Source organism: Marmota flaviventris, chromosome 8, assembly GCF_047511675.1.
Source record: "Marmota flaviventris isolate mMarFla1 chromosome 8, mMarFla1.hap1, whole genome shotgun sequence".
NCBI classification, from domain to species: domain Eukaryota; kingdom Metazoa; phylum Chordata; class Mammalia; order Rodentia; family Sciuridae; genus Marmota; species Marmota flaviventris.
The window spans coordinates 119,644,242-119,671,357 of record NC_092505.1 but is presented as its reverse complement, the minus strand read 5'-3'; the positions used below and the strand labels follow the sequence as shown (position 1 = coordinate 119,671,357).

The 27,116-nt window shown below is 40.7% G+C and overlaps 1 protein-coding gene across 1 annotated transcript in view; it reads right to left on the bottom strand.

The window, feature by feature from the left end:
• Positions 1 to 27,116, bottom strand: part of Slc9a9 (solute carrier family 9 member A9) — a 537,647-nt gene that overhangs the window by 258,362 nt on the left and 252,169 nt on the right. The window contains exon 9 of the mRNA XM_071615577.1: positions 11,907 to 11,995. Coding sequence (XP_071471678.1) covers positions 11,907 to 11,995 — 89 coding nt within the window. The remainder of the gene's footprint in view (positions 1 to 11,906; positions 11,996 to 27,116) is intronic.

The following is a 27,116-nucleotide window of genomic DNA, read 5'->3' as shown; positions in this document are numbered from 1 at the left end:
AGCCTGCCCTGGCTTTGTTCCATGCTGTTGCCTTGCCTCCCTGTCCCCTCACTGATGACTTGCCACCTGCAATTCTAGGACAGCTTTACTCCTTGGGGCACCTGCTATTTCTGCTGCTGGCACCTTAAGCTCCATATTTGCTTGTCTTCTGGTCTCTGCTCCTTCTGTGTCTCTCTAACCAGTATAGGAAAACTTTCTTGTTTTCTATTTTGTGTGTGTGTGTGTGTGTGTGTGTGTGTGTGTGTGTTTGAGTCTAGTTCTTTCATGGATAATCCCTTAGAGGTTACTTGTACCTCTGCTCAAATTCATTCAATTTTAACTGCTCAAGATTCTGGGAAGAGGGGTGGGCTCCAGTAGAGTCACTCATGTTCCCAAATAGTCCTGCCCCGTCTTGCCTCAGTTTTACTCTCCTCCTCCTCCTGGTTCAGGCTGGCCATGGAGGAGTGGGCTGAGAGGGCCAACTTCATTCTCAGGATCCCAGGAGAAGGCGCTGACCCTCACACTGTGTCAGATCCCTCCCCATGCAAACAGAGTTTCCTCTTCAGCAAAGTTTCGTCTTTCCCGCCTCTGGCTTCTTGCCTTACCCCGTTCTTCACACATGAATCATTATGTTACTGAATCCCAATTATGGATAAAGTTCAGATTCCTTCCCTTGCATTGCCAGGATTCTGGCTACATACCTGTGTTAATTCCTGTGAATATTCTGGAGCTTGAATCAGCCCGGGACATAAGGGACACCCTTAAAGAATATTCTTGCCTTGTTCTGTAGGACAGTATATCTGAGTCCTAGGAACAGCACAGCAACTACATGAAACTTTGGTATAGGCAATGAGAAAGAAGTATTGCCCTAAAATCACACTACTTTTCCCTAGGTTAGATGGTCTCAAAGTCTTTATTCCCTAGAATACTTGAATGATTCACAAGTCCCCTACAGACCTCAACTTGATATTATAAAAGAAAGCCAAAAGCCCAACAGTAAATCAGCCCGAAGGGAAAAAATGGGTGTGTTTTCCCTAAGTGAGTAGTGTGAATCATTGATTTATGCCAGAAATGAATACAGGCAGTGTGGTCAAAAGGAAGCACTGAGACACCAGCCTGCAGACCAGTGTTGGAGAACACCTGTATAAGGACATAAAATGGTAAGACCTAGTCACCCTCATGGCTCTGGGGAAGACCCTGCTCACAGAACTTGAACTATCCAGAAAGGTGTCAGAACTCCAAGTGCTAAAACTCTTCCCGTTCCCATCCTCAGGGCTGGCTCTGAACCCCTCTCTGCCTGGCTGTGTTCAGTTGACCAAGACAGCTTGTGCCCTGGCCCTGTATTGGAGGGCCCGTGTGCTGTCGTCCACACAGCGTCTGCAGAAAGGTGAGGGAGTCAGGAGCAGAATCAACGTCCTGGAAATCTCCAGATGTGAGTTTCAATGACCCTGTTTTCACAGATCTCTGGGGAAGAGAACTGTGTAAACTCAAGTGCCTATAAGGACTAAGAGAAGATGAGACATTCCTTCCCAACAGAAGAATTCCTTTTGATCAGGTATCTTTTCCCTTCTTGTCTGTCCTTGAAATTTTAATTGAATAAAGCAAGGCACAGTAAAAAAGGGAAAGGCATAGGTTTTTGTTGTTGTTATTTACAGTTTGGAATCAAAGAGAAAAATATATCAGAAATAGCTTGATACCTGGGTGCTCCCTATTGAAGCAGGTCCATTGTAACAGATATTCTCTTCTACCACAAGAATAGATTGGTCCCTCCTGATTCCAATCAAGTTCATTTTCAATGGGACCCAGAATAGTTGCATCAAGTGACTTTCCTAAAACTAAACTTCTTCTCACTTATTAGATTTCCCTTTATTCAGAGTTCTATATCATCTCTCCACTGATGGGATTCTTTGGATTTTTTGAGCTGTGCCTCTTGAAATAATTCAATTTCTCTTCTGAAGAAACTGACCCAAGACTTGAAGTTTTATTAAAATACAAATGTCCAATCTTTCAAGACTGTCAAGGAAATGGCATCCTTAAGTTTGGCAACATTCTTTAAAAAAAAACACACTCAGGCACACATATTCCACCTTTCTGCGCTGCGTTCATAAAATTTAATTAAAATGAGTAGAAAAATTACAGTAATTTCCATTTGTCATCCCCAAATGCCATTATGAGACTGGAGCCCTTCATACCTGCACCTATCAAGCAGGGCGATAAAACTGTAATGGGCTATTAAAGGGGGTTACGCCACCGCCATCCTTAGAAATTTTAAGGTAATAACGGATGGCCATCTGTCTTGAATGTCAGGCAACAGACTGGCTGATCTCTAAAGTCCATCCAGATAATTTTTTTTTTTTTTTGCATTTTGTATTAAATCAGGCCATACATAGAAGGTTATGGATCTCATATATTTATATGTTGATATCTAAGGATCGATGATATTTATTTTTATTTTCTATAAGTGAGAAAGAGCAAAGCAGCCTTCTTTCCCTGTGAGTTTTATCTTTACAGCCCCACCTACCTTTGAACTTCTTTGATTTTTATGACTTAAAATTCCCAGCTGCAATTATATGCTATCATCAACAAACACAGATGTGTGATTAAGAAAGCAGGAGAGATTTAATTGAGCCGTCCAACGACAGTGTTGTCAGAGAACAAAATTTGACATGAAGAATCCAGGGGAAGATAAAGAGTTTTCTACTTGTCTGTAGTGCTCACTAAGCCTGGGTTCTAGTACCCAGAACACAGAAGGTCCTCACTATTTAGGGAGCCAATTGTCATCTGTGGCCTCTGCAAGTTGGTTGTGGAGTACAGACTTCTGGATCAGGGGCTCAGACAATAATTCTTTCCGGGCACTGAAAGTACAGCCTGTTCTTGCCCTGATGTGGGAGCTCCACTCTAATTAGCATTTAAAAGGGAACACTTATTAGCCGAACTACTAAATGTCCTTTATACAATATAATGAGTTTCATTGAAAAGAATCACCAGCTTAGCTAAGGAGAAATTTAAACACTTTACCATCATTTATAAATTCAACCCTTCTAGAGATGGTATTTTTAAAGGTACTTTGAATGAAAGGAAGAAAAGTGGTAGGAATCTTGACAAAAGAAATGTAATTAGAGTGAAAAATAAAGGCAATTCTATGCTCTATGAAGATATCTTTGATCTTCTCAGAAGCCAGGAGGCAGGGGCATTGTTGCCCAGGACATTCTCTCTCCACTGGGCTGCAGAACAGGTAACTAGGATGGAACGTGACTGCTTTTGTTAAGTGTCGCAGAAAAAAAAAATGGACAAAACCATAATCAAAAACCACTGTAATGTAAATCAATAAGGCAGAGACACACTGCAGGAAACTCACACGAGCAATGGAATTGTGCTTGATTTTTTCTTTCAATTTCTCAGGATTACCCTAGACACTTGCCTCGTGCCTCCAACTCATTAAATTTAAATTAATGCATGCTATCAGAATTAAATAAAGCCATTCATTGGAATACATTGTTTCTCCTCTCTATTTTTTAATCTCGGGATGTTAATAGTCATAATTCATTCGTTCATTAATTTATTTATTAATTCAGCAAAGAATTCATTGAGCTCCTAAGTCCGAGATAAAACCAAATGGTAAATTTCCATAAACTTTATACATAGACCACAGCATCCTAAGAGATGAGATGGGACAGAAATACTTGTAGAGTCACAAAAGATTAAGGTAAACTTAGAGGTAATATGTGTAAGTCATTTACTGGAGGGAACTGCAGGGAAGACAAGGACCACGTTTGCTTCCAAATAACCCTTAAAACCACCAATAGGGACAAGCATACTTCTAGTTCCAAAATATCCTTTGTTCAGTCTTTCCTCAATGATGCTATTAAGGTTATTTGGGTCTTATAGGGCAGAGTTTTCCAAAATCCACTGAACTGAGACACCAAAGGTTCCCCTTGAACTCACCTCTGCATTTGAATTCTCAGCTCTCTGCCACATGCCCTTCCTTGTCCTCAGCCTCCACTAGCCACCAATCCACCCCAACCTACTTCTCCTAGGCAACCCAGGTTCTAGTCACAATGTCACCTCTTTGTTTCTGAGACTTGTCAAATTCTTTCTTAGTTTTGTGCTTTTGCATATCTTGTTCTTTCTGTTTTCAGGACCCAAGAACTCTGCATATTTATCTTCGAATCATTCTTACACACAAACTCTAAAACCCCCAACACTCCAGTTAGCTCACCATGAACACTTTGTCTCCAGAAAGCACTTCAGTCCTCTGGTTCCCATGACAGGCTGCGCTTCCTTCTCTGTTATCATCTGCTACTTAGGACTGTTGTTTGTGCTTGTGAGTGTGTGCATGCATTTGCACAGGTTGTGTGTGTGTGTGTCTCTCTCTGTGTGTGTGTGTGTGTGTGTGTGAAAGAGAGAGAGAGAGAGAGACAGAGAGAGAGAGAGAGAGAGAGTGTGTGTGTGTGTGTGTGTGTGTGTGTGTGTGTGTGGTCTCCTGCTATATTACAACCTCCTACGGGTCAGAATTCTGTCTGCTTTGCCTCTGTCCCCCTGGTTTCTGGCATGGTGCCTGCCATGCTGCCACTGCATGGGGCTTGGTATACTCTCAGCCCATGCTAGAATTGAAAATCTGGAAAGCCCTTCAGTCATACCCTGAGAGGCTGAGTGCGGGCAGTATGAGGTTTGTTCTCTCTACCCATGGAGCCGGCAATCTTAGAAAAAGCCATTGCAACCACTCACTCAGGAGCTGAAAATTTTTTCCAAGAAGAACCATCCAGTTCCCAGCATGAAAATTTTCACCCCAGTATGAACCAAGGATTTGGATGTTTGAATGCCTCATCCTTAGATTTAATTTGACAACTTGTTAAATTGGTCTACCCAGTCATGTGGCTTCAAGATCAATAGCAAACCCTGGCCCTGTATTGCATATCACTGCCCAGCCTTAGTCGAGGAGGAAGAACCGAATATATGCTTTATGTTCACTTATGGACTATTAGACCTAGAGAAAGATATTTAAAATCCAGTCCTTTGGTTCAATAAATCACTTTACAGATGAGAAAAGTGAAGCGCATGTGTGTTAAATTAATTATCCAAGGCCCTGCCATTAATAGGAGAGGTGGGGGTGAGATTCTCTGCCAAGTGCTCTTTCCACCATGTCATCTCATCCCTCCCATTTTCCAAATTCTTTACTTGAGTTTTCTTACAAAGTTATGCACAGCACATCCAATTTGGCTCCCATTGTCTAATTTTTTTAATTGGAAATTTAAATTTGGACTTGCATTGCTGCTTTTCCTTTCAATGGTGATAAAAACTAAAAATATCATCTGGGGAGGAAAAGGAAATAAAATAAGCATCTGGAAAGAATGTTCTATAGTGAAGATGTCATTGTTTGCCCATAAATGCCAGATAAAGACTCTGGCTTTTCAAAAGCAAGTGCGCGGGAACATCTATATCTAACCCAACTTGGATTTTAGATAAAAAATTAAAATGCATGGAAATTGGTAGATTTCCAAAGATGATGGGGTCAAATATGAGATAAATGAGTATCTGAATTAAGTGCAAATGTAATAAAGGTAGCTAAACATTCATTCATTTACCCATCCATCCACTCAAGGCTCATTGAGGAAATGCAGTTGAGCTTCACAAATTACTACCATCCATCTAACTAATCAAAGAGTACTTAATAAGAGGCAAAATTATCTGATCCACCAAATTATAAAATCTGAGTTTGAAGTCTGACCTTATGACGTGGCAAACGCTCTTTTCTTACTAAATCACCTGTATCAGCTCACAAAATTACTGTTATTTCTCCCACTTTAAAAATAAAAAATCTTTCCTTTGACCCTACTTTTTTTTCCTTTACAGAAAAATACCTTTGAAAGATTTGTCTATGCACAGTTTCCTACTTTACTCCAATTCTTTCTGAATCCACGATGATCATTGTTCCCCCTGCTATTCCACCAATATGGCTCTTACCAGTGACATCAATAGCTCATATTCTTCGTCTTTCCTGATACTTGGCAGCATTTGGTGTAATTCATCAAGCCCCTTCTTGAGACATACTCTTCCTTTAACTTCTAGGAAATCATACTTTCCTGGCTTTTCTTTCTCTTACTGGCCATGATTTCTCCTTTGCTGGTTTTTGGCCAGTTAATAGGTAAGTACCTCAGGGCTGGGTGTTTGGACCTCTCCTATCACTCTCCTTGAGATCTACCCAGTTTTCTGTAACTAATACAAAACACTTGAAGTACTTGAGTTACAAAGTGAAAAAGTTTATTTTGGCTCTCAGTTTTGGAGGGTCCAGTTCATGATTGATTGGCCATGTAGCTTGGGACCTGAGGTGAGATAGCACATCATGGCAGGAGAGTACCTTATGGCCAGGAAGCAAAAGAGAAAGAGAAAGAGAAAGGGGCCAGGGTACCACAGTGTTCTTTAAGGATATGTCCCTGGCCTAAGGAGCTCCCACTAGGCCCCACCTCTCAAAGGCTTCACCACCTCCCAACAGTGCCACCTTGGGGACCATGCATTTAACATATGAGTCCGTGGGGACATTCAACATCTGAACTACAGCTGATCCCCTCTAGTCTTGTGTGTTCAGCATCATCTCCATGCTATGACCAACAACACTGTATTTCTAGTCTAGAATTCTCCCCTGAACTGCAGAATTCTGTGTCAGCTGGCTGTCCCACAGCTGTGCTCCATGCCCGACAATGACACCTCCATTCTTTCAAAACTTAAATCCCATCTCCGGCACACCTGTTCTTGTTTCCAGTGTGGTCTCCCATCATTCGGGTCCTTTAAGCCATCCCTTGTCACTGTTCTGATGTTGTCTCTGGTGCTCTCTCCTCTGGGTCACTGTGCTCCAGACACATGGGTCCCCTTGCTTCTGTGGCTTTTGTTATCTGTTCTTCCCAATTTCTGGATGGTTCTGCTCCAAATACTCACATGACTCCCTCTTTCACTTTCTGCACCTTCTCACTGAGGCATTTCCTGGACATCCTATCTAAAATTACAATCCTGTCTCTCCATACCAACCATCCTATCTCCCCCACCTGCCTTGCATCTTGAGCAGTGGCTGGCACAAAGTAGACTCTCAGAAAATATTAGTCCAATGAATGAAGGTAATTAGTGGTAATAAGAAGAGTTACCTCTTAGGTAAAAAGGTAGGAAGAAAGCAAATGAGATAAGTACTTTGTACATGTTAATGAACAATAACTGTTAGTTATTCACATTCATATCCTATACCCTTGTGGATCTGTTGGAAATAATTTTTAATCAGGAACTGCAAGAAGGGAAGGAGAATTTCTAGTTAAGAGGGACGGTGTAGAAGTATATGGTTTTGCACACCAGCCTCAGGCAAGGTAAAGACAGTTGCTGGAAACACTTGGAGTTTGACCCAGGTAACCAGCTAGCACCCTGCCCTGGGGTGTGAGGAGAAGAAATGGGGTGGGAGGCAACTGGGACTTGTGTGAATGGGTCTGTTGGGTCTGCACACAATCTTCGGATGACTCAGTGTGAGACTTCCAGACTGCAGACTGCCATGTCTGAGGCCCACCTTGAGCATCCCTAGAAGCTTGCAGCTTCCCAGGCAAGAGGCAGGGCTTCCGGGATCTGTGTGTGACTGAATGTGCAAACACTAAAGTAACAACCTCTCTAAGACAGGGAAAGGGACTGCTGCACATATTCACACCCTCTTTAATAGGATGCTTTGCCTCCACAGTGCAGATTGTCATGGCAGGTAACAACCCCAGGATCTCCATTAGGCTCCCTGGTGTCACACACAGCAGTGTACAATGGTTTTTTCAAGCAAAAATTAGTTCACCTACATTCCCAGGATAATGATAATTTACAAAAAACATCTTAAGGTTAAAATGTAATTTTTTAAAAGGCAATCTGATTCTTGAAGCTATAAAGAACACACAATTCTCCAAAACCTTCCTATCCAGATATAGTTATTTGATTAGCTGGTATAGACAAAGTTGATGAATAAAATTCCTTTGTAAATCATATCACCTTTGGATTTTATAACACAAAGTTGATTTCCATGGATTTTCCCTAGACTTCACTGAGTAACTTCCTATTCCTCTATTAAACAGTCCTGGGAAGAGAAGCAAAGAAGCTATGCTACTGCTCCTTCTAATGGCATGGGAAGATGCAGAGGGAGTTACTGTGACATCATCACCCATGTGATGATGTCAGATAATCCTTCTAAACCTCCTCCAGTTTCAGATGGGGTATAGAGGTATCTCTATACCACATGCCTCACCATTTCTCCACAACTTGTAATTGGTTTCCCACATTGAGTTTGAACTTTGCTTGCTACCCAAGTGCGGATGTAGCCAAGGACCTCTGAGCTCATCTTGTTTAGAGTGGAGACCTTGGAGTCTCTATACTGGAGTGCAGGTTATTCCTGGGCATAGGTATGCATAGATATGCATGTATATTTAAATACGTACATACGCTATATATGTGTGTATTATGAGAGAACAAATAAATAGAAGATGATGGGTCCTGAAAGGAAAGAAGCAAGCAAAGGCATGAGAAGGGAGTGGGAAGGAATTAGCAGGTGTTAATTCCTAGGATGACCCAGACACCCAGCAAAGAAGGCAGTGTGAGGGACGGAACAGGGCTATGCAATTATCTAGATGTTAAAGAACGAACTTGTAACAGTCTCCCTCCTTGAAAGAGAGTGCTGTGAAACGAACCTGGCAGCCCATCAGGGAGCACTTGTCAAGGCATTCAGAGGGAGAACAGAGGCTGGAGGGCACTGATTTGGGCTTTGTCTCCCCTAGGTGCTGGGCTGCTATCTTGCCATGAGTCGAGTTATCTCTGAAGTTCTGCTGAGCGGTCTCGATAGCATGGCTTAAAAGTACAAGTCCCTACAGGAATTAGCTTCCCAGCATACAAATGCTCAGAGAATGAGAAGAATCCAGGAAAAACCAACCCTTTAAGCCCTAGAGGATGCTAACAGTCTTCAAAATGATAAGGATCCTAGAAGACTATGCATTGAAGGTTCTTGGATTTGGTGTCTTTTTTTTTAAATTTTTTTTTCCTTTGGGTTGATTTCCTTTATTTTACTTAGGAGCCCTCCACCACCTGAAGTGAGGGGCAGGGAGGAAGAGTGGCCTGGTAGAGTCCCTGAGCGGGTATAGGCAGAATCAGGACCAACTGAGCTTGGGATGTGACAGATAGTAATGAGAAGAACAACTATGGAGAGCTTGAAAGCAAGCCCTCGGGAACTCCTGCTTAGGAAATCCTGGCCAATTACAGGTTTCTCTTGGATGTCCCTTTGCTTTCTCTACATCTCAAGTTTCAGCATCATCAGGTTTATTAGAGCAGCTTCTCTGCCTTCATTTGCATTTGAGGAATCATTCAATCTAATTCTTCACCAGTCCTTATGTGTTAGTAAGCTTTTCATTGCTGTAACCAAAATACCTGGCCAGAACAACTTAGAGGAGGATAGGTTTATTTGGGGATCACATTCTCAGAAGTCTCAGTCCACAGACGGCAGACTCCATTGCTCAGGGCCCAAGGTGAGGCAGGACATCATGGTGAAAGGGCATGGTGGGGAAGCACTGCTCGATTCATGGCAGCCAGGAAGCAAAGAAAGGAAGAGGGGACCACAGACCAGATGCACCCTTCCAGGGCACACTTCCAGTGACTCAGCACCTCCAGCCATGCCCCACCTGCCCATAGTTACCACCCAGTCAGTCCATTCAAACTAAGCTGGACTGATTAGGTTATAGCTCTCAGAATCCAATCATTTCACCTCTAAACTTTCCTGCATTAACACAGGAGCTGTGGGGGGATACCTAAAATCCACACCATAGCATGCTATATCCCTACTCTATGCCACGTAACTTTTCAGTGCCCTTCCAGTGTGGACTGGGAATCTGCTTGGCCTCTTGACTTTGAACTCGGCCACATGATTTTCTTTGGCCAATAGGATATTTAAGAGATGTCATGTGGGCAAATGGTTGAAATGAACTTGCTTCAACAATGGGGCATATTCTTCAACCAGAAAAATAACAGGCACAAGACAAAGGTGCCTCAGTCAAGCTTACCCTAGAATAGAGCCTCGGACAAACCCACAGACACACAAATAAGCTCAGTTGATACAAGCAGAGCCACTAAGTCCAACCCTGGTCAAAATGTCTGAGTCTCGTGGGTGATAAATAAATGTTTAATGTTGAATACCACTGATGTTTATGATTGTTTGTTACACGGCAAATGCTAACTGATACAAGAGCCTGTGATTCATGTTCCTCATGTCTTCCAGAGTGATATGTTTAAAATGGAACTCCAGCTATCCTAAAATTATTCTGCCTAAGGACCTTTAAAAACATCATGTTTGTTACTATCGCTCTGTAATATAGTTTAAGGTCTAGTATAATGATGCCACCTGCTTCACTCTTCCCGCTAAGAATTAAATTGTAATGCATTCCACTGTCATTTATTTTTTTAAAAAAAATCAATAATAATAATAAACAAAACAACAACAACAACAAAAACACATCACGTTTGAGCTGAATTGTGCTGTCCCCAAATTCATATGTTGAAATTCTAACTTTCAGAACCTTGGAATGTGATCTTATTAGGAAATAGGTAACTAACAAATGTAATTAGTTCAGATGAAGTCATATGGAAGGAGGGTGGGTCCCAGACCCAACATAACTGGTATCCTTATAAAAAGGGGAAATTTGGAGTTAGGCACACAGGGAGAATGCCACGTAAACATGAAGGTCAAAGTTAGGATGATGCATTTATAATCCAAGGAACATCAAAGGTGACCAGAAAACCACCAGAAGCTAAGGCAGAGATAGTCCAGATTTCCCCTCACATCCTTGGAGGGAACTAATTCTGCCAACACCTTCATTTTAGTCTTTTGGACTCGAGAAGTGTGAGACACAATACATTCTTTACATTCTTATTAATTATGCTACTCCCCATTATCTGTAGGATAACATTCTTCCCAAAGTATGTGAGTCCTTTTATAAGTTGGTCTGTGGCTCTATCTATGGGCTCTCCTTTCTGAATCCCCCTTGACTCAGCCTCACCCTAAGCACCAGCCACACTGAATTATTTTCAGAGCTTCAGTCAGAGACTTTGTCCCTGTTGATCCCTTGGCCTCAAGTGCCCTTCTTGCTACCTTTCGCCCCCTGCTGGACCCCAAATCTTTATCTCAGTACTTTAGTTTGCTCAAGGTTGGGCATTATCTCTGGCAACTTTCTCCTGATTTTCCAGTCCTTAATGGAAGATGCCCTACTGAATGTTCTCAAACACTCAACACAGATGTTTCGATCACAGTCCTTAACGCTGGATTCTTGTTCATTTCACACCTTCATCCTCATCAATAGACTGAGGAACTTCTTGAAGGCAGTCACATACTGTGTTTGTATCCCTAGTACCTAGCAGAATGCTTGGCACAAAGTGCTGTGTAAATAATGTTTATGGAAGGAATCTATGTATGCTCACATGCAAATAAACCAAACAGATGTGTTCTCAGAATAAAGGAGATACATTCTGCTGGTGAGACAACTGGCAGTTGAATTTGCTTAGAAGCGAAAGCACTCAATTAAAGACCAAACATCACTTCCGTATTCTTCCTCTCCTCCTCTCTCTATAACTACCCAATCTCACATGCTTTATAATGCTTTTAGATGTAAGTGACTGTGAATTATTACTGACGGTAGGCCTTTCATCTTTGAGACTGACAGTCTATGTTCCCCATCTCTCAGGAGGAAGAGACTATTATAATTGTATTTTTTGCTTACCAAGAGAATTGATAATGGTTATCCTGGAGGGGAAAAAAAATCTATAATATCCAACCTGTAATGAAGCCTCAAGCTTACTTTCTTCTTCACTAAGGAAATTCTTTCTGAATGCACAACCATTACACTGACAAAGAGACAAAGCCTGTAATGAGTTTTTTCTTTTACCTGTTTAGTCCTCATTTTGGAATCTGACGACAGGTTGTTGTAGGTATAGTGTGCCTGTGTGACTCCACAGAAGAGAACAGCAACTATCCCTGAAATTCAAAAAGAGACCAGTCAAAATTAATTGTCTTTCCCATCTAAGTCAGAAGGTAGGGCCCTCCCAGTTGAAAGATAGACTTTGGTGCCAGTAGAGTCAAAACTCTTAATAATGACCACGATAATGAGACCCAGGTCAGTCTCACCACCTGCTTCAAACACGAGTCTTGCAGGCTTACACATGAAGGAAGGCACTATGAAGTATTCCTAACAAAAATGAAAAGCAGATTCCTCTTGGAGATAAAGGACTCCCTGGTCATGAGTTGCAAAGTTATCTTGGAAACACATGAACAAAAGACAGTGTAGTCACCCCTGGGCTTCTTGTAGCCAGTGCCAATTACTTTGCTGAATTTTATGTTAAATATTGATATCTTCTCTCAGACATTTGCTTTCCACTGTGTACCTTGGAGAGCCTGAAAAAGGTCCTATCATGCCATAATTTAATATTAAAAGCCATGAGTCACAAGCCTAAGTCAACAAGGGTTTTGTGGCTCCTGCCAATGCTCCCACTTGCCAAGCAAGAGAGAGAAGTCCTATGTGTTCCTTCTCCTTTTTGGCAAAGCTGGGTGCCCTGTCTTTCGGCAGCTGAATAATCTCAGGCACACCCCCGTCCACCCCCCCCCCCCCCCCGCCCAAGACCCACACTCCTTGAAAGTAAGCTGGTTGTTTTTATGTCCCCAGCAGCAGTGGGCCATCAGCTAGCTGTAGTGTTCATTTCTTAAATTGCATTCTACTCAGCTTTTAATACTGTAGAAGACAGTGTGCACTAGATGGTTCTTGGGTACACAGGGATAGCAGTGATGAGACAAATATGTGATTTGTCCCAGGAATTGTTACTCTCTCTGTTTTTTCCCCTGGGCTGGATTGGGGAAGTGATGGAAGCCATGTTCCCTTTTGGATTCAAGATTAGATTAATGATGGGAAATTGGGCCTAGAAGAGGGCTTTGGAAAAGATGCAAGAAGCAAGTATTCCTCAACTCAGACCAAGGGGATTGGGTTTAATTTTAAACAGCGGAATCTTTCCATCTAAAAACACTCATAAATTAAATGCTGATGATTCTTAAGAGCACAGAGATGTGTGAAGTGAGTACTGACATTTCAAATGAATCTGCAATAAAGAATTTTCAAGAACTGAGCTTATCTTTTTTATATGTAAACTGTATGCATCTATTTACATGTTGGTTATTTTTCAAGTCAGCACTGGATAAAATATTGCTAAGACATATTTACATAATACAAACACATAGACATTTACATTACTTATTTGCTCCTAATACCATGCTTCCAAATTTTAGATAAAAGAATAAAAATAAGTAGGAAATACATATTCAGTGAACATTTCTAGAGATTTCAGTTTCTTAGCATCTCTTCATAAATTCTAAGGAAAAAAATCTTATAAAATATTATATTTCCCTCTTCACAGAATTTCTATTAAAAAATACTGGGGAAACTTTGGGGGGTACTGAAGCACTTTAAATACTTTAAGGGACTAGGAGGATGACCGTGTGCCTTGTTTTGATAGCAAATGTTTCCCTTTGTTTTAAAATGTAATTTATCTACCTCTGTCAAATGTGTTCAAAGTCTTCTAGATGAGGGTTGCTGACCTTCTCACTGCTGCGGAACTGTTTTGACTACATATTGATCTGTGAAGAGGTAGAGAATGCAAGGGCAGGTTTGCAGGGTGGTGAGTAAGAGTAACTTTGTTCTGAGATCTGAGAATAAGGATGAATGTTCTCTCTGATATGCAGATGCTGACTCACAATAGGTAGGATTGTGGGGGTAGTGGAGGTTCACCAGATTGGACTGGGGCAGGGAAAGGGAGGAGGTATGGGGAATGGGAAGGACAGTAGAATGAATCAGACATCACTTTCCTGTGTTCATCTATGAATACACGGCCAGTATAATTCCACATCATGTACAACCACAAGAATGGGAAGTTATACTCCATGTATGTATAGTGTGTCAAAATGCGTTCTAATGTGTTCTACTATTACGTATAACTAAAGTGAACAAAATAAAAACCTTAAAAAAATGAAAGAAGGGATCACCAGAGTTGCAGAGGGAAGAGGAGGGCTGAATAGGTACTGTGGGCTGAACTAGGCTGGCTGCATTTACATCTTCCTTTTTCTTTTCTTTTCTTTTTTTTGTTTATAGATACACATGACAGTAGGGTGTATTCTGACATATTATGCGTACATGGGGTGCAACCCATTCTAGTTAGGATCCCATTCTTGTGGTTGAACATGATGTGAGGTCACCCCTTCCCTTCATTTCCCTTTGTCTAATCCAATGAACTTCTAATCTTCCCCTGCCTTGTTGTATGTCAGCATCAGAGAGAACATTTGGTTTTTAGGGACTGGCTTATTTCACTTAGCATGATATTCTCCAGTTCCATCCATTTACCAGCCAGTGCCATAATCTCATCTTCTTAATCACTGCCTAACTTTATCATCTCACAACAGGTTTACCATGATTAACCAGTCCCTCCCACGACCTTGGGCACAGCCCTTGCCGCTCAGGCCACAACTGTGGGACCACCCTTCACCTCTCCTCTCACGGTGAGTCAGCAATTTTGTTGGCCTGTCCTCTCACATTTACTCTGAGCTCAGCCACCTTTCAACACCTCAAACCCTTAACATCCTTTTCTAAGCTGCCATCATTTTTGGCCTGGATTATGGAAATATCTTCTTAACTAGACTCCTTGCCTTCTCCAGTTGGTTCTATTCGTCACCCAGAAATATTTGGATCATGTCAGCCCTTGGCTCAAATCTTTGCCATGTTTTCCCAGGATCTGGGCAGGCACTATTCTCCCCTCTCTGTAATTCCCGGGCCCATCTCTTACCACGCTCCCAGCCTGGCACTATCTTCGCCAGCTTGTTCCATCACAGAGCTGCTGCTCTCCCAGGTCCCAGTAGGTGGAAGGCTGTCCTCCACAGTGTCCCCTCAGATGTTATGTTCTCAGGCAAGCTTCTCTATTCACTCTGTACAAATGACTCCTCATGGTTCCCTAGTCACCTATCCTGCTGTTTCCCCATATTATTTACCGCCACCTAATATGGTCTCTGTTTCTGTGTTTACTGTTTGCCTTCCTGCACTGAAATACAGATCTCATTAAGGATAGAGGGATTCCCTAACCCTGAGAACCGTACCAGGCACATGGTAGGCGCTCCAGGAGTACCTGTCCAACACACAAATGAACGTTTTCCTTTGCTCTTAAATGAGAAAGACACTGATGTAATCTACTCAAGGTCACCTTGGAAGTGGCAGAGCCGAGATTCAACGTTCCACAGACTCTCTGTGCTTTCCTGCCTATATTAGACCATCTGTGAAACTTTAAAGGCCATCTCAAGCCATCAGAAAAACATCATTTTGGATTTCCCGGGGATGGGGTCAAAGATCTGATGATGAAGATGACATATCAGCGCTGACCAGGCTTGTCATTTGAGGAGGTTTTCCCTCAGTTGCCCCATTTGTTTTTCTTTCCTTACTTCTAGTAGAACAGTATGGAGCAATGTTCTGGCTAAACACTTCTGGGGTCTTATGTCTATGTGTGCATCATGCAAACAACAAACCATGAGGAGTGAGCCCTGTGTGACCAGAGGCTGAGTATCACAAGAAAAACAAAGCCACCAAGTGGATCTGACCCTTAGGATTAGCATATGTAATCATAATTTTATAGCTTGGTAATTAATTAAATCACACAAATTACTATAATTAGTATGACTTTCACAAGTGCAAACACATTTTGGAAATGTCTCATCTAAATACCCCTGTGACAGTGGTCCCTCCTTATCTGCACTTCCACTTTCTGGGGTTTCAGTTACCCACAATCAACAGAAGCCTGGAAATACTAAATGGAAATTTCTAGAAATAACAACCCATAGGTGTTAAATCATTTCTAGTCTAATATATTGTTTGAATTCTTCTGCTTTATTGTTAGTTATTGCTAATATCTTACTGTTTCTAATTTTTGAATTGGACTTTATCATATGAAAAGATGGATATACACAGGGTTTGGCACTCTTCATGGTTTCAGGCATAGACTGGGGGTCTTGAGACAAACCTTCTGTGGACAAAGAGGACTACTGCATCTATAAAACTCTCTGCCACAGAAACAAATTGAAAGGTGACAGTTTTCTGTCTTTGGGATGTTCTTTTTCGGGGGGTGATTGAACCCAGGGGTGCTTAACCACTAAGCCACATCCCCAATCCTTTTTATTTTTTATTTCAAGACAAAGTCTGGCTAAGTTGCTGAGACTAGCCTCAAACTTGTGATCCTCCTGCCTCAGCCTCTCAAGTCGCTGGGATTACAGGCATGCACCACTGCACCCTGCTAGAATGTCACTTCCACTGTCATTATGTTCTTACATACCCATGCCTAGTACTACTAGCGCTACTGTTATGTGGGCATCTGGATGACTCTCTTAAATGTCCTGGATCTCAGACAGTTACATATAAGAAAGAAAAGAAAGGGGCCAGGTGCTCTCTGTGCCAGTCATCTATTCAAGCTCTGAGCTCCAAACTCACCCTTCTTTCTTGGCTCTGACCCTGGCACTGGAGCTCTACAAACCACATTCTCCTTAGCCAGTGTGGCTGGGCTCTGCCATTGTGCAGCCCTGGAGGGAGACTAGCACCCTGGAGCAGAGAAGGACTCACTTTGCCTCTGTGCCTGCTCTTTGTCAGCTGCACCTCAGCCGTGGGTCTTCGCCATGGTGCTGACAGGCAGATCCAGCCTCTGATTTTTCTGATTTTGTTTTTGTATGTTCCTGCACGTCTAGTCCAGCCTTAATGGCACCCCTCAGAGAAAGCAGCCACAGCCAGGCAGTGTCCTCAGAGGTCTGGATCCCAGCCTCACAATTCCCTTTTAGGAGCTCCCCGGCTGGCTTTCCTTTGCCTCTCTAGTCCTGGGGCTTGGACTGGCTTCTCTCAGTGCCATGGAAGCTCAACTGTGGCCCAACAATCTGTACCAGGCAAGAGAGATTTCTGAACCCTACCGGAACTGCCACAATGTCAGTATATATCCAAATCACTAAGTCACCAAGTCACCTGGAGTCTCATTCAAAGGCAGATTCTGCTTCAGGAGATGGGGCAGAGCTCACATTTGTTCATGGGCACATTCTCAGGAGACATTCATGCTTCTGGTTCCCGGGCAGAACTTCAAGGGGCACGTCTTTGACCAAATATAGTAATGAGTCTCAACTCACTCTTGCAGTGGCTGGGCCTTGACCTTGCACAGTCCTGAAAAGAGACTTTCACCTTATTCTCATCTCCTTAGCATTTGGGGATAATTAGAGAACAGCTCCAAAGGAGAGACACAGTAATTGTTACCCCCTTTCCTTGTCAAATAAGTGTATTTTGATAACTTTAAAATGTTGGGCTGGGGCTGTAGCTCAGTGGTAGAACACTCACCTAGCACTTGCAAGGCACTGGATTCATTTCTCAGCACCACATAAAAAATAAACAAATAAAAGAAAGGTATCATGTCCATCTATAACTAAATATATATTTTAAAAATGTTTTAAAGTTATATCCTTGTGTTTTGTTCTCTGTTCTTCTTTCTCTGGCTTTCCAGAATTGACATAGTTCTATGAAATAATTTTAGTTTCAGAGAACAATTATCATCCAGGACATTTAAGAGGCTTAAACTTTTTTCTTTCTTTTTCTTTTTCCTTTTTTATTTGATTTCTTTTTTCTTTACTTTTAAATTATTTCCTTTTGATCTCAGTCAGCAATACTAGAATGTGAAAGAAATTACTTGCATGGAATACAATTAATGATATATTTTGCCAACAAATAGTTCAAGAATTTTTCTCTTTCCAAAAACAAATTTTTTAAAAGCAAACAAATCACAGCCTGTGATTGTGAGGTTATAAATTGTTTTTATCTTTTGATCAAAGTGTTATAAGATTAGAAATTAACAAAAAATAGCTAAATAAATGTATCCAATGGGCATTTTAAAATTAATTATTCTTAATACAGTCAGATTGAAGGACACAAAGACATTTGAGTCTTGAAACATGAGGAAAAAAATTGGGGGTGCAGGTTCAGGAACAGGGGGAGAGAGGTGGGGGACAGTGGTGAGTGTCTGGGAAACATGCTCTACTATCCCACTTTGGATTTGAATCCATTATAGATGGGAAATAAATACATATCGAATCAATCAACTATAACATTTCTAAATACAAAACTAGGGAGAATCAGCTAAGGTTAATTGTCAAACATTGTTATAAATTTCTAAAGTATCTTGCATGTTCTATTAGTTCTAGTATTCATAAAAATTAGACACATGAAAAGTCTACTCTGTCTGTTCTCTACTGGCAAAACAGTTCTTCATGTTCTTTTTCAACAAAAATAAAATATGATTATTCGGTTTCCATCTCTGCTAGATAGACAAGCACCATTCAATGCGATTGGTACATTGCATGAGTAAGATCTTGGATTGAAGTTGTATTTATGGGGTCCTATGGCAGTAATGAATAGAGTCACGTACCTACATTCATGTTCACGTGGAGTAGAACATGCTAAAAAATCGGAACCTGAAATAAATAAGAGACTCTGAAAGAAATCAGAGAAAATAGGAACATCTGACTCATGTTTGTACACAGACTGCCTTTTAGCATCTGTCCAGTGAGGTTTTACTGATGGACAAGATCCCCAAAGGATTGGCTCCAAGTGCTTATTTCTGAAATTTTGAACAAAACCATAACCAACACTTTTGACACTGGCTGAAAGAACTGTTTTGAGAAACCACAAAGAAGCACACAAATCAGCTTAATTGGCAAGGAAAGAAATTTAGGAAATAGCATAAGGAGGTCTATAATCATTTGGGAAAAATAATGATCCTATTGGTAAGTAAATTATTTTCAGAGACATCAATTTTCAGAGGACAATACAAGTTCTATTTTCACAGTTTTCCATGATTCTTACTTCCTGACCCTCTCAGAGAGCATATTGTGTATATCTATTTACTTGCTTATACAATCAAGGTTCAATGTGTGGTTTATGTAAGAAAATAAATGTAGCACATAAGAAGTCAGGAGAGCCAGGATCTAACTCATCATAGTTCAGATACTCAAATAAGTGTATGCCACATCTCATTTAAATCCATTGCCTGAACAATGTTTTGTCCTGAGTTGAAAAGGTGGTTAGCAGTAATGGTCTTCAAATTGGGGCATGTGAGACAATCCACTGAAGGATGGTAGAAAATATGAGAACTTCACAATTTTAATCAGCACTTTTGTATATTCTAATATAATTATGCTATGGTTAATAAATAAAAATAAATATATACGCATATGGTGCATGATAAACCTATTTTATTTTTTTTTCCCCAGTTAGTGTCAAGAAATTATGGCAAATGCTATGGTAGATAACTTCTAAGCACCTTCTAATTTTAAATGTCTATGATATGAGTGGTTTCATTTTTACACTGCTTCAAGATCTGTATAAACTGATGAAAGAATTGCATAAGACCCCACAGATTCACACTGACTTTCTGTCATCTTGCTTACCCTGGGTCTCCCTCTTGACCAGTTTTCCTCAAGGGAAAGTCCACAAACTTCCTTTTCCCACTTCCCCAACCCATAACAGTGCCCAGGAAACACCGGGTGATCATCTGCAGGCTTGTCAATGTGGATGTGTAACCGATGTGATTCTGCAACTTGTATTTGGGGTAAAAACGGGAGTTCATAACCCACTTGAATCAAATGTATGAAAGATGATATGTCATGAGCTTTGTAATGTTTTGAACAACCAATTAAAAAAAGGAATTAATCTCTATTACAAGAAATGTTATTTGTTTTAAAAAGAGAATGGGGAGAGATTTGACTTTGATCCTCATATTCAAGTAGGTATCTATATGGATTGATTAGTGGCAGGGCCATTTTCTTCTTATATGCAAATGCTCTATTCAAAGACTATTCTCACCTGGGGTCTCTGCTGCTGATAACAACCCACAGTTCTTTTCTCATTAAAAGTTGATGAAGCCTTCAGATTCAGAAGCAGAAAAATAAATGTCTGTCACATGGAGCATGATTTTCTTTGACATTAAATGCAGACTTGAGGGGTTTCTAAGATTGGAGAATATTGCATTTTTGGACAGGAAATATTGATTATATCATCAGAACACAGAAAGAGAGTAAGAAAGAAAAAAATGTGTCTTGCTCTCAGATAGTACTCAGAGGGGTTTTAAGGTTGATGGGTTATTTTTCCACGCCACACTTTTATTTATTCTTGATCTAGTAAAAAGAGACATTTCTGACAGGTTTCCTACCACCACTGAACGTGAACCTGGAACTGAGAAGTCAAAGATTTAACAAAATGGATAACTCCTTCAGGGAATATGAAAGAATCCAAGTTTCCAAAGAGTACAATTACTGTCTAGTGGGCCATGTTTGGCAACTCCATAGTTGGAAGATTAGACATGAGTCTGTGGAATATAAGAACATCAATATAGGAAACAATAGGAAACCAGGGTCTTATTTCTGGTTTCTTCGGTGCTGAGCACACACATGCACTTAATTGTTAACTTCATGTCTATGCTGCAAGGCTTATTAATCTCCATCTAACGACAAAACAACAGCAACAAATTCCCTAGGTAATTCTTCCTAAGGTAGTAGCGAGTATTTATACAAATAAACTTGAGGTCTGGAGAAGAAGAAAAATCCTTTTTGCTTAGGTCCCTGGCATTTCACCTCTAGTTTTGGTATCCATCAGGATTAGCCTCCTTGCCTTTCCATTTCTTTGGAACCAGCTAACACATTCATACCAGTGTTGCCTAAATTTCTAACTAGCAATCTCATCCCAGATGTGCATATCCAATTGCCAGATGGACAATCCACACTTGCATAGGATCCCTCCCCCGCAATGAACTTTTGCCTCTATGCATTCACTTGCACTCCCCATTTTGGTGAAGGAATCATTGATGTAATGGGTATGGGGAGCTAGGAATTATTTCTGACTTCCTTTTCTCCTTCACTTATATAAAGGTTATTTGTGTCATCTTTTCATAATTTTCTACATGCTTATAGATGGGTTCTTGAGAAAGAATGAATCTCCTCTTTATTTTTACGCCTCCTGGCACCTGGAGGAGATGTTAAATCAAGACTGAACATATTTACAGTGATGAGAGCAGGGGTAAATTTGTCCACTACTTTCGTTGCATGTGCAGGTTGTTTGCATATTGAAATGAAGAGCAATTTGGTTCAAGAAAGAGCAGGTGTGAGTTACGGAGTTGTCAATAGGAGGAGTGGTACTCTGTGTTTGTGGAGATGACATCCCAACATGCTCAGCGGTGGTTCCCTGTGCTGGATAACTAATCCCCTTGAGAGTTTTGGGTGCCTATCTCCACAGCTTGAATGCCTATTATTTTGAGCCTCCAGGTTTTATTTTTGTCTCCGCAGACACTCACGGGGCTCCTCATTTGTTGGTGAGGTGTTGGTTAAGTTGCAATCACATGGTCCTTGCAATACAAAAGCAGGGGAAGTTTTAAGCTAAGAAATGCTGCCTAATGATACGTACTTAGAAGCTGTTTTTGAGATATGATCCAAGCCGAGTCCTCTCCTGGAGATGTATTTACTGAGCTCCAGGAATATTGTTTCCACCCAGACATTTGATGCATCAGGGAACAGTCAAATGGAACACATCCCCCTCGGAGCTAAAAGCCTTCTTTAAGAGTTCCAAAACAATTTTTGCCCATCTGAGAGTTGATGGAGGTGAGATGTGAAGAACCAGTTTCTTGCCACAGGTCAAGTGGAGACACAGGGTGTCTGGTCATGGTCATTTCATTTAGAAATCTTTCCTTCTTGTTTATTGTAAAAGAGAAAAATGTTCCCAAGTCCCCCTTCTCCTGACTGCTTACTCCACTGAAGCCTTCCACGGACTGAGCTGATGAACAGGTAAGCAGACCCAAGCTACCAAGTGTCAGCTCTTCCTTACCATGACAGTGGGAGGGGGTCCTTGTGCCTGCAGACCAAGGGGAATATGCCCAGGTGAAGGGACTCCACTGATCTCACCCTTCATGTTGAACTCCACACGTGTGTGTTATGTGCGTATTTCAGACATCCTGTCTGACTCCCTAGTGAATGGACCAGTGTAACTTATTTTTACATTTCTACATTTATAAAAAGTTTTCAGTCTTCTACTCTCTAGATTCACTGAACACCATTACTTAGTAATCAGGACGACGACGACTCTTCTTCTTCTTCTTCTTCTTCTTCTTCTTCTTCTTCTTCTTCTTCTTCTTCTTCTTCTTCTTCTTCATATTTTTAAACATTTATTTCCTTAGATGGAGGTCATTCTAAGCTGGTAAATAGTGGGTTGCATTGTTTGACTTTTTGTATGAGAGAATAAGCCAAGCCAATGGCCCCTCCCCCTTCTTTGCCTCTGGTGAACATAAAATAGGCCCCAGGAAGCTAAAAATGGAAGCTGCCGTTATTCTAGCACTGCCTGGAAGCAGGGAAGTTATTAGACGTGGTGTCAGTGTTGCCATTAGAAATCATACTCTTCGGGTGTTTAATGACAGGCCCTGAAAGTCTGTTTCTTGAAAAAAAAAAAAACCTGACCCCCAAAGTCTCAGCTGGGAAACAGATTATAAAAATGAATTTTCTAACAACCTGTCCAGCTGTGCTTTTTGGTTATCTTTATAAACTGAAAAGCAGCTTCTATGACAGGATTCAATTCTATTAGAGATTATGCTGTACATAATACTGCTGAATTATTTTCAATATTCAATTTTAAATAATGGCTCAGTAACCTAATGACTTTTAGTAAATAGGCCTCTGGATAAGAAAATCAGAAATCAGGGAAGCAGGTGTGTGGGTACCCGATGGAGAGGAGAGCTGAGGGTCATGTATTTACTTAAAAGCCACATTCTGTATGGGCACAGTGTCCTTCCATTAGAAAATAGTAAAATCCTTTTACTTTAGTAGTGAAGAAAATGAGATACCAATTAATAGAATGACTTATTCCAGTCCCTGGGCAAGTCAGAAGAGCCAGAAACCAGACACATACCTCCATGGCTGATTTTTTTTTTAAGTAGGGCAGATATATTCACATATATTCTTTCTTCCTAGGTTCTCCTGGCTTGTAGAGACCCTGAAGTCCATTTCCACATGCACAATCTCTTAGAAAGACCTCTTGCTTGTATTTTATATTCTGTCCTGTCTTCCCAAGTAAACATTTTTTTTTTCAAACCTCACTTGTATATTTCCAAGAGCAGAAAATCAGACTTCTGGGTAATAGAAATGCCAACCCTCATTTGCATGTCTAAAAGCCACTTGTTTTCACAAAACCAAGTTCTTCCATGTGACTTTTGAACATTTGCAGGTGCAATTTGCAAGAGACCCGAGAGGAGGTGGCTGCAAATGTGGCCCTTGAAGTAAAAGATGATCAAAATAAATCAAATGATCATCATCAAATTAGTAGCAACTGGAAGTGAATGCAGGAGATGTGGTAATGAGCATGTCCCCCCAGTGAAGTGCTCGTGATGAATCCGATAAGAAGCTGAAATGGCAGCCATAATGGCAGCATAATGAACCCCGTGCAATCTGTCTTTAAAAGCTTGATTCCTTTTGTTTGTTGCTAAGTGTGCACCTGGCACAAGATGGTCCCAAGGATCCCAGCCTGGAGACTGTACTGCCTTTGAACCTCACTTCCTTTCTAACGGTCTCCAAGTTATGCAGTTTCTTTGGTTAAAATAGCTTCTGGTTTATTCTTTTACTTGTACCATTTCAGTGTCTTTGTAAGCAATAAAAATGGACTCCGCCTGCTGAAACCAGAATGAGATCAGTGGAAGGAGCCTGAGAGCTCTCTCTTGGCAGTTCTGGGGACCTGGTGGCAAGAATCAGATGTGGAGAGCTTTACATCCTCCTCGCATCTCCCTGCTAGATTTCACATTCCAGGGAAAGGGTGCCTGATTGACATGGCTTCAGAGTACTCATTCTCTTTAGCACAGGAGGGTGGGACATCTGGTTAAGGAGATGCCATCCAGAAGAGGAGGGTTGGTGGTTCGTTCCCTAAGAGACATCAGGGTATGATTCCCAGGGAGAGTAAGACGGGTTGCCAGGCAGCCCAGTCTCACACCTGACCACCACGCCCCTCTTTACTGTGCTCTTCTCCTCAGGACTATGTAGCTTTATTTTTAAGTTGCTAGCTAGGAAAACAAAGTACAGATGAATACAATTTATGATAAATCATTTCCTTGATATATGGATCTCTTCAGGAATATCCTGGCCAGGGGACGTAAAGAAGGTGCAGGAATGTCATCAAGCAGCCAAGCACTTATGACCTTATAAATCAATTACTAGTCTGTTATTCAGATTTGGGCAGTTTTCCCTTTAATTGAGTTAAAATCATTCATTTCATTGCTCAGAACGTATTTACTGAGTGCTAGGAGGCTTCAGTTAATGCTGTCGAGCTGACAGCCCATGGTAACTTCTGCCTGTTAATCCTAATCCAGCACATCAACTCTAGGTCTGAATTTCAGGGCTGCAGAGAGTCAATCAAATAGGGCAGAGAAATCTAGATGCACACATGTGCATGCGCACGAGCACGCGCGCGCACACACACACACACACACACACGCACACTCACACACGATAACCAGCTAGAAGCTATGGTGGAAGAAGTTTCCATTCATTATAGCACCCCAAAATATAAGGTAGTTAAAAAGATACTTAACAAGAAATTTGTAGATCTAATGTGAAGACGACTATAAAAATTTACTGAGGATCATAAAATATGACTTAAATAAATGGATAGACATAACATATTCCTGTGTGGGAAGACTCAGGTTATAAAAACACCACTTCTCTTCAATTAATCTAAAAATATCATGGCCCCCAGTTGGAATCCCAAAGTTATCTTCTATTTGGAACCTAAAGTTATTTTCAGGTCCATGTGGAATACTAAATATGTAGCTCAAGAACTTTTGAAAAATGGGGAATGGGTATGAAAGATTGATTTACTAGATATTAAAATGAACCACAAAGCTGAAATAAATGAAATAGTATAAACATTCCAAATTTCTAGAAAAAGGTTGATAGGATAAGTGATTAACTCTCAGGAAAAAAAATTAAATTCCTATAGACCCCATGCCTCATATCAAAACAAATTCCATTTGGATTCCACTGTAAAAATAAAACCAGACACCTATTAGAAGAAAACATATATCATTGTTAGAGAAACACTTTGACTTTCTGAGGAGGAGATATAATTAACACACAAAACTTGAAAATATGCATACTAACTACTTTCCCTGACCCAAACGAAAGGTCACATGTTTTAAAAGGTACAAGTATAAATTGGAAAAATATTTCTAGCCTGAAAGAGAGTCAAAAGGTTAATTTTCTTAATAGGTAAAGAGCAATTAAAACACAATGTGACAAACCAAGTTCAGCATTTCAACAGGAGAAAAGGACAAAGGGGATGGACAAGTAGTTTGCTGAAGAAGAAATGCCAACAAATACAGACATGTACTTAAAATTCTTTTTTTAAATTAAATTGTTTATTTATTCTAATTCACTATACATGATGGAAGAATGCAATTCATTTCATATTACACATGTAGAGCACAATTTTTCAAGTCACGGATTGTACACAAAGTCTTTTCATACCATTTGTGTCTTCATACACATACTTAGGGTCATGATGTCTAACTCATTCCACCATCATTCCTATCCCTTTGCCCCCTCCTTTCCCCTCCCTCCCCTTTGCCCTATCTAAAGTTCCTCCATTCCTCCCATGCTCCCCCTCCATTGCCATTATGAGTCAGCATCCTCCTCCGTATCAAAGAAAACATTTGGCATTTGTTTTTTGGGGGGATTGGCTTACTTCACTTAGCATTATATTCTCCAACTTCATCCATTTACCTGCAAATGCCATGATTTTATTCTCTTTTAATGCTGAGTAATATTCCATTGTGTATATATAACAAAATTTCCCTATCCATTTATCTACTAAAGGATATCTAGGTTGGTTCCATTATTTAGCTATTGTGAATTGTGCTGCTATAAACTTTGATATTGTAGTATGCTGTTTTTAAGTCCTTTGAGTATAAAGCAAGGAGTGGGATAGCTGGGTCAAATGGTGGTTCCATTCCAAGTTTTCCAGGGAATCTCCATACTGCTTTCCAGATTGGCTGCACCAATTTGCGTTCCTACCAGCAATGTAGGAGTGTGCCTTTTCCCCCACATCCTCGCCAGCGCTTATGGTTGTTTGTATTTTTGATAGCTGCCATTCTGACTGGAGTGAGATGAAATCTTAGAGTAGTTTTGATTTGCATTTCTCTAATTGCTAGAGATGTTGAACATTTTTTTCATATGTTTGTTAATTGATTGTATATCTTCTTCTGAGAAGTGTCTGTTCAGTTCCTTGGCACATTTATTGACTGGGTTATTTGTTTTTTTGGTGTTAAAGTTTTTGAGAGCTTTATATATCCTAGAGATTAGTGCTCTATCTGACATGCTTGTGATAAATATTTGCTCCCATTCTGTAGACTCTCTGTTCACCTCACTGATTGTTTCTTTTGTGTAGAAGAAGCTTTTTAGTTTGAATCCATCCCATTTATTGATTCTTGGTTTTAATTCTTGTGTTACAGGAGTCTTATTAAGAAGTTAGGGCCTAATCCAACGTGATGGAGATTTGGGCCTACTTTTTCTTCCATTAGGTGCAAGGTCTCTGGTTTAATTCCTAGGTTCTTGATCCACTTTGAGTTTTGTGCATGGTGAGAAACAGAGGTTTAATTTCATTTTGTTACATGTGGATTTCCAGTTTTCTCAGCACCATTTGATGAAGAGGCTATCTTTTCTCCAATGTATGTTTTTAGCGCCTTTGTCTAATATAAGATAGCTGTAGTTATGTGGGTTAGACTCTGTATCCTCTATTCTGTACCATTGGTCTACAGGTCTATTTTGGAGCTATTACCATGCTGTTTTTGTTACTATTGCTCTGTAGTAGAGTTTTAGGTCTGGAATAGTAATGCCACCAGCTTCACTCTTCTTGCTAAGGATTGCTTTGGCTATTCTGGGTCTCTTATTTTTCCAGATGAATTTCATGATTGCTTTTTCTATTTCTATAAGGAATGCCATTGGGATTTTGATTGGGGTTGCATTGAATCTG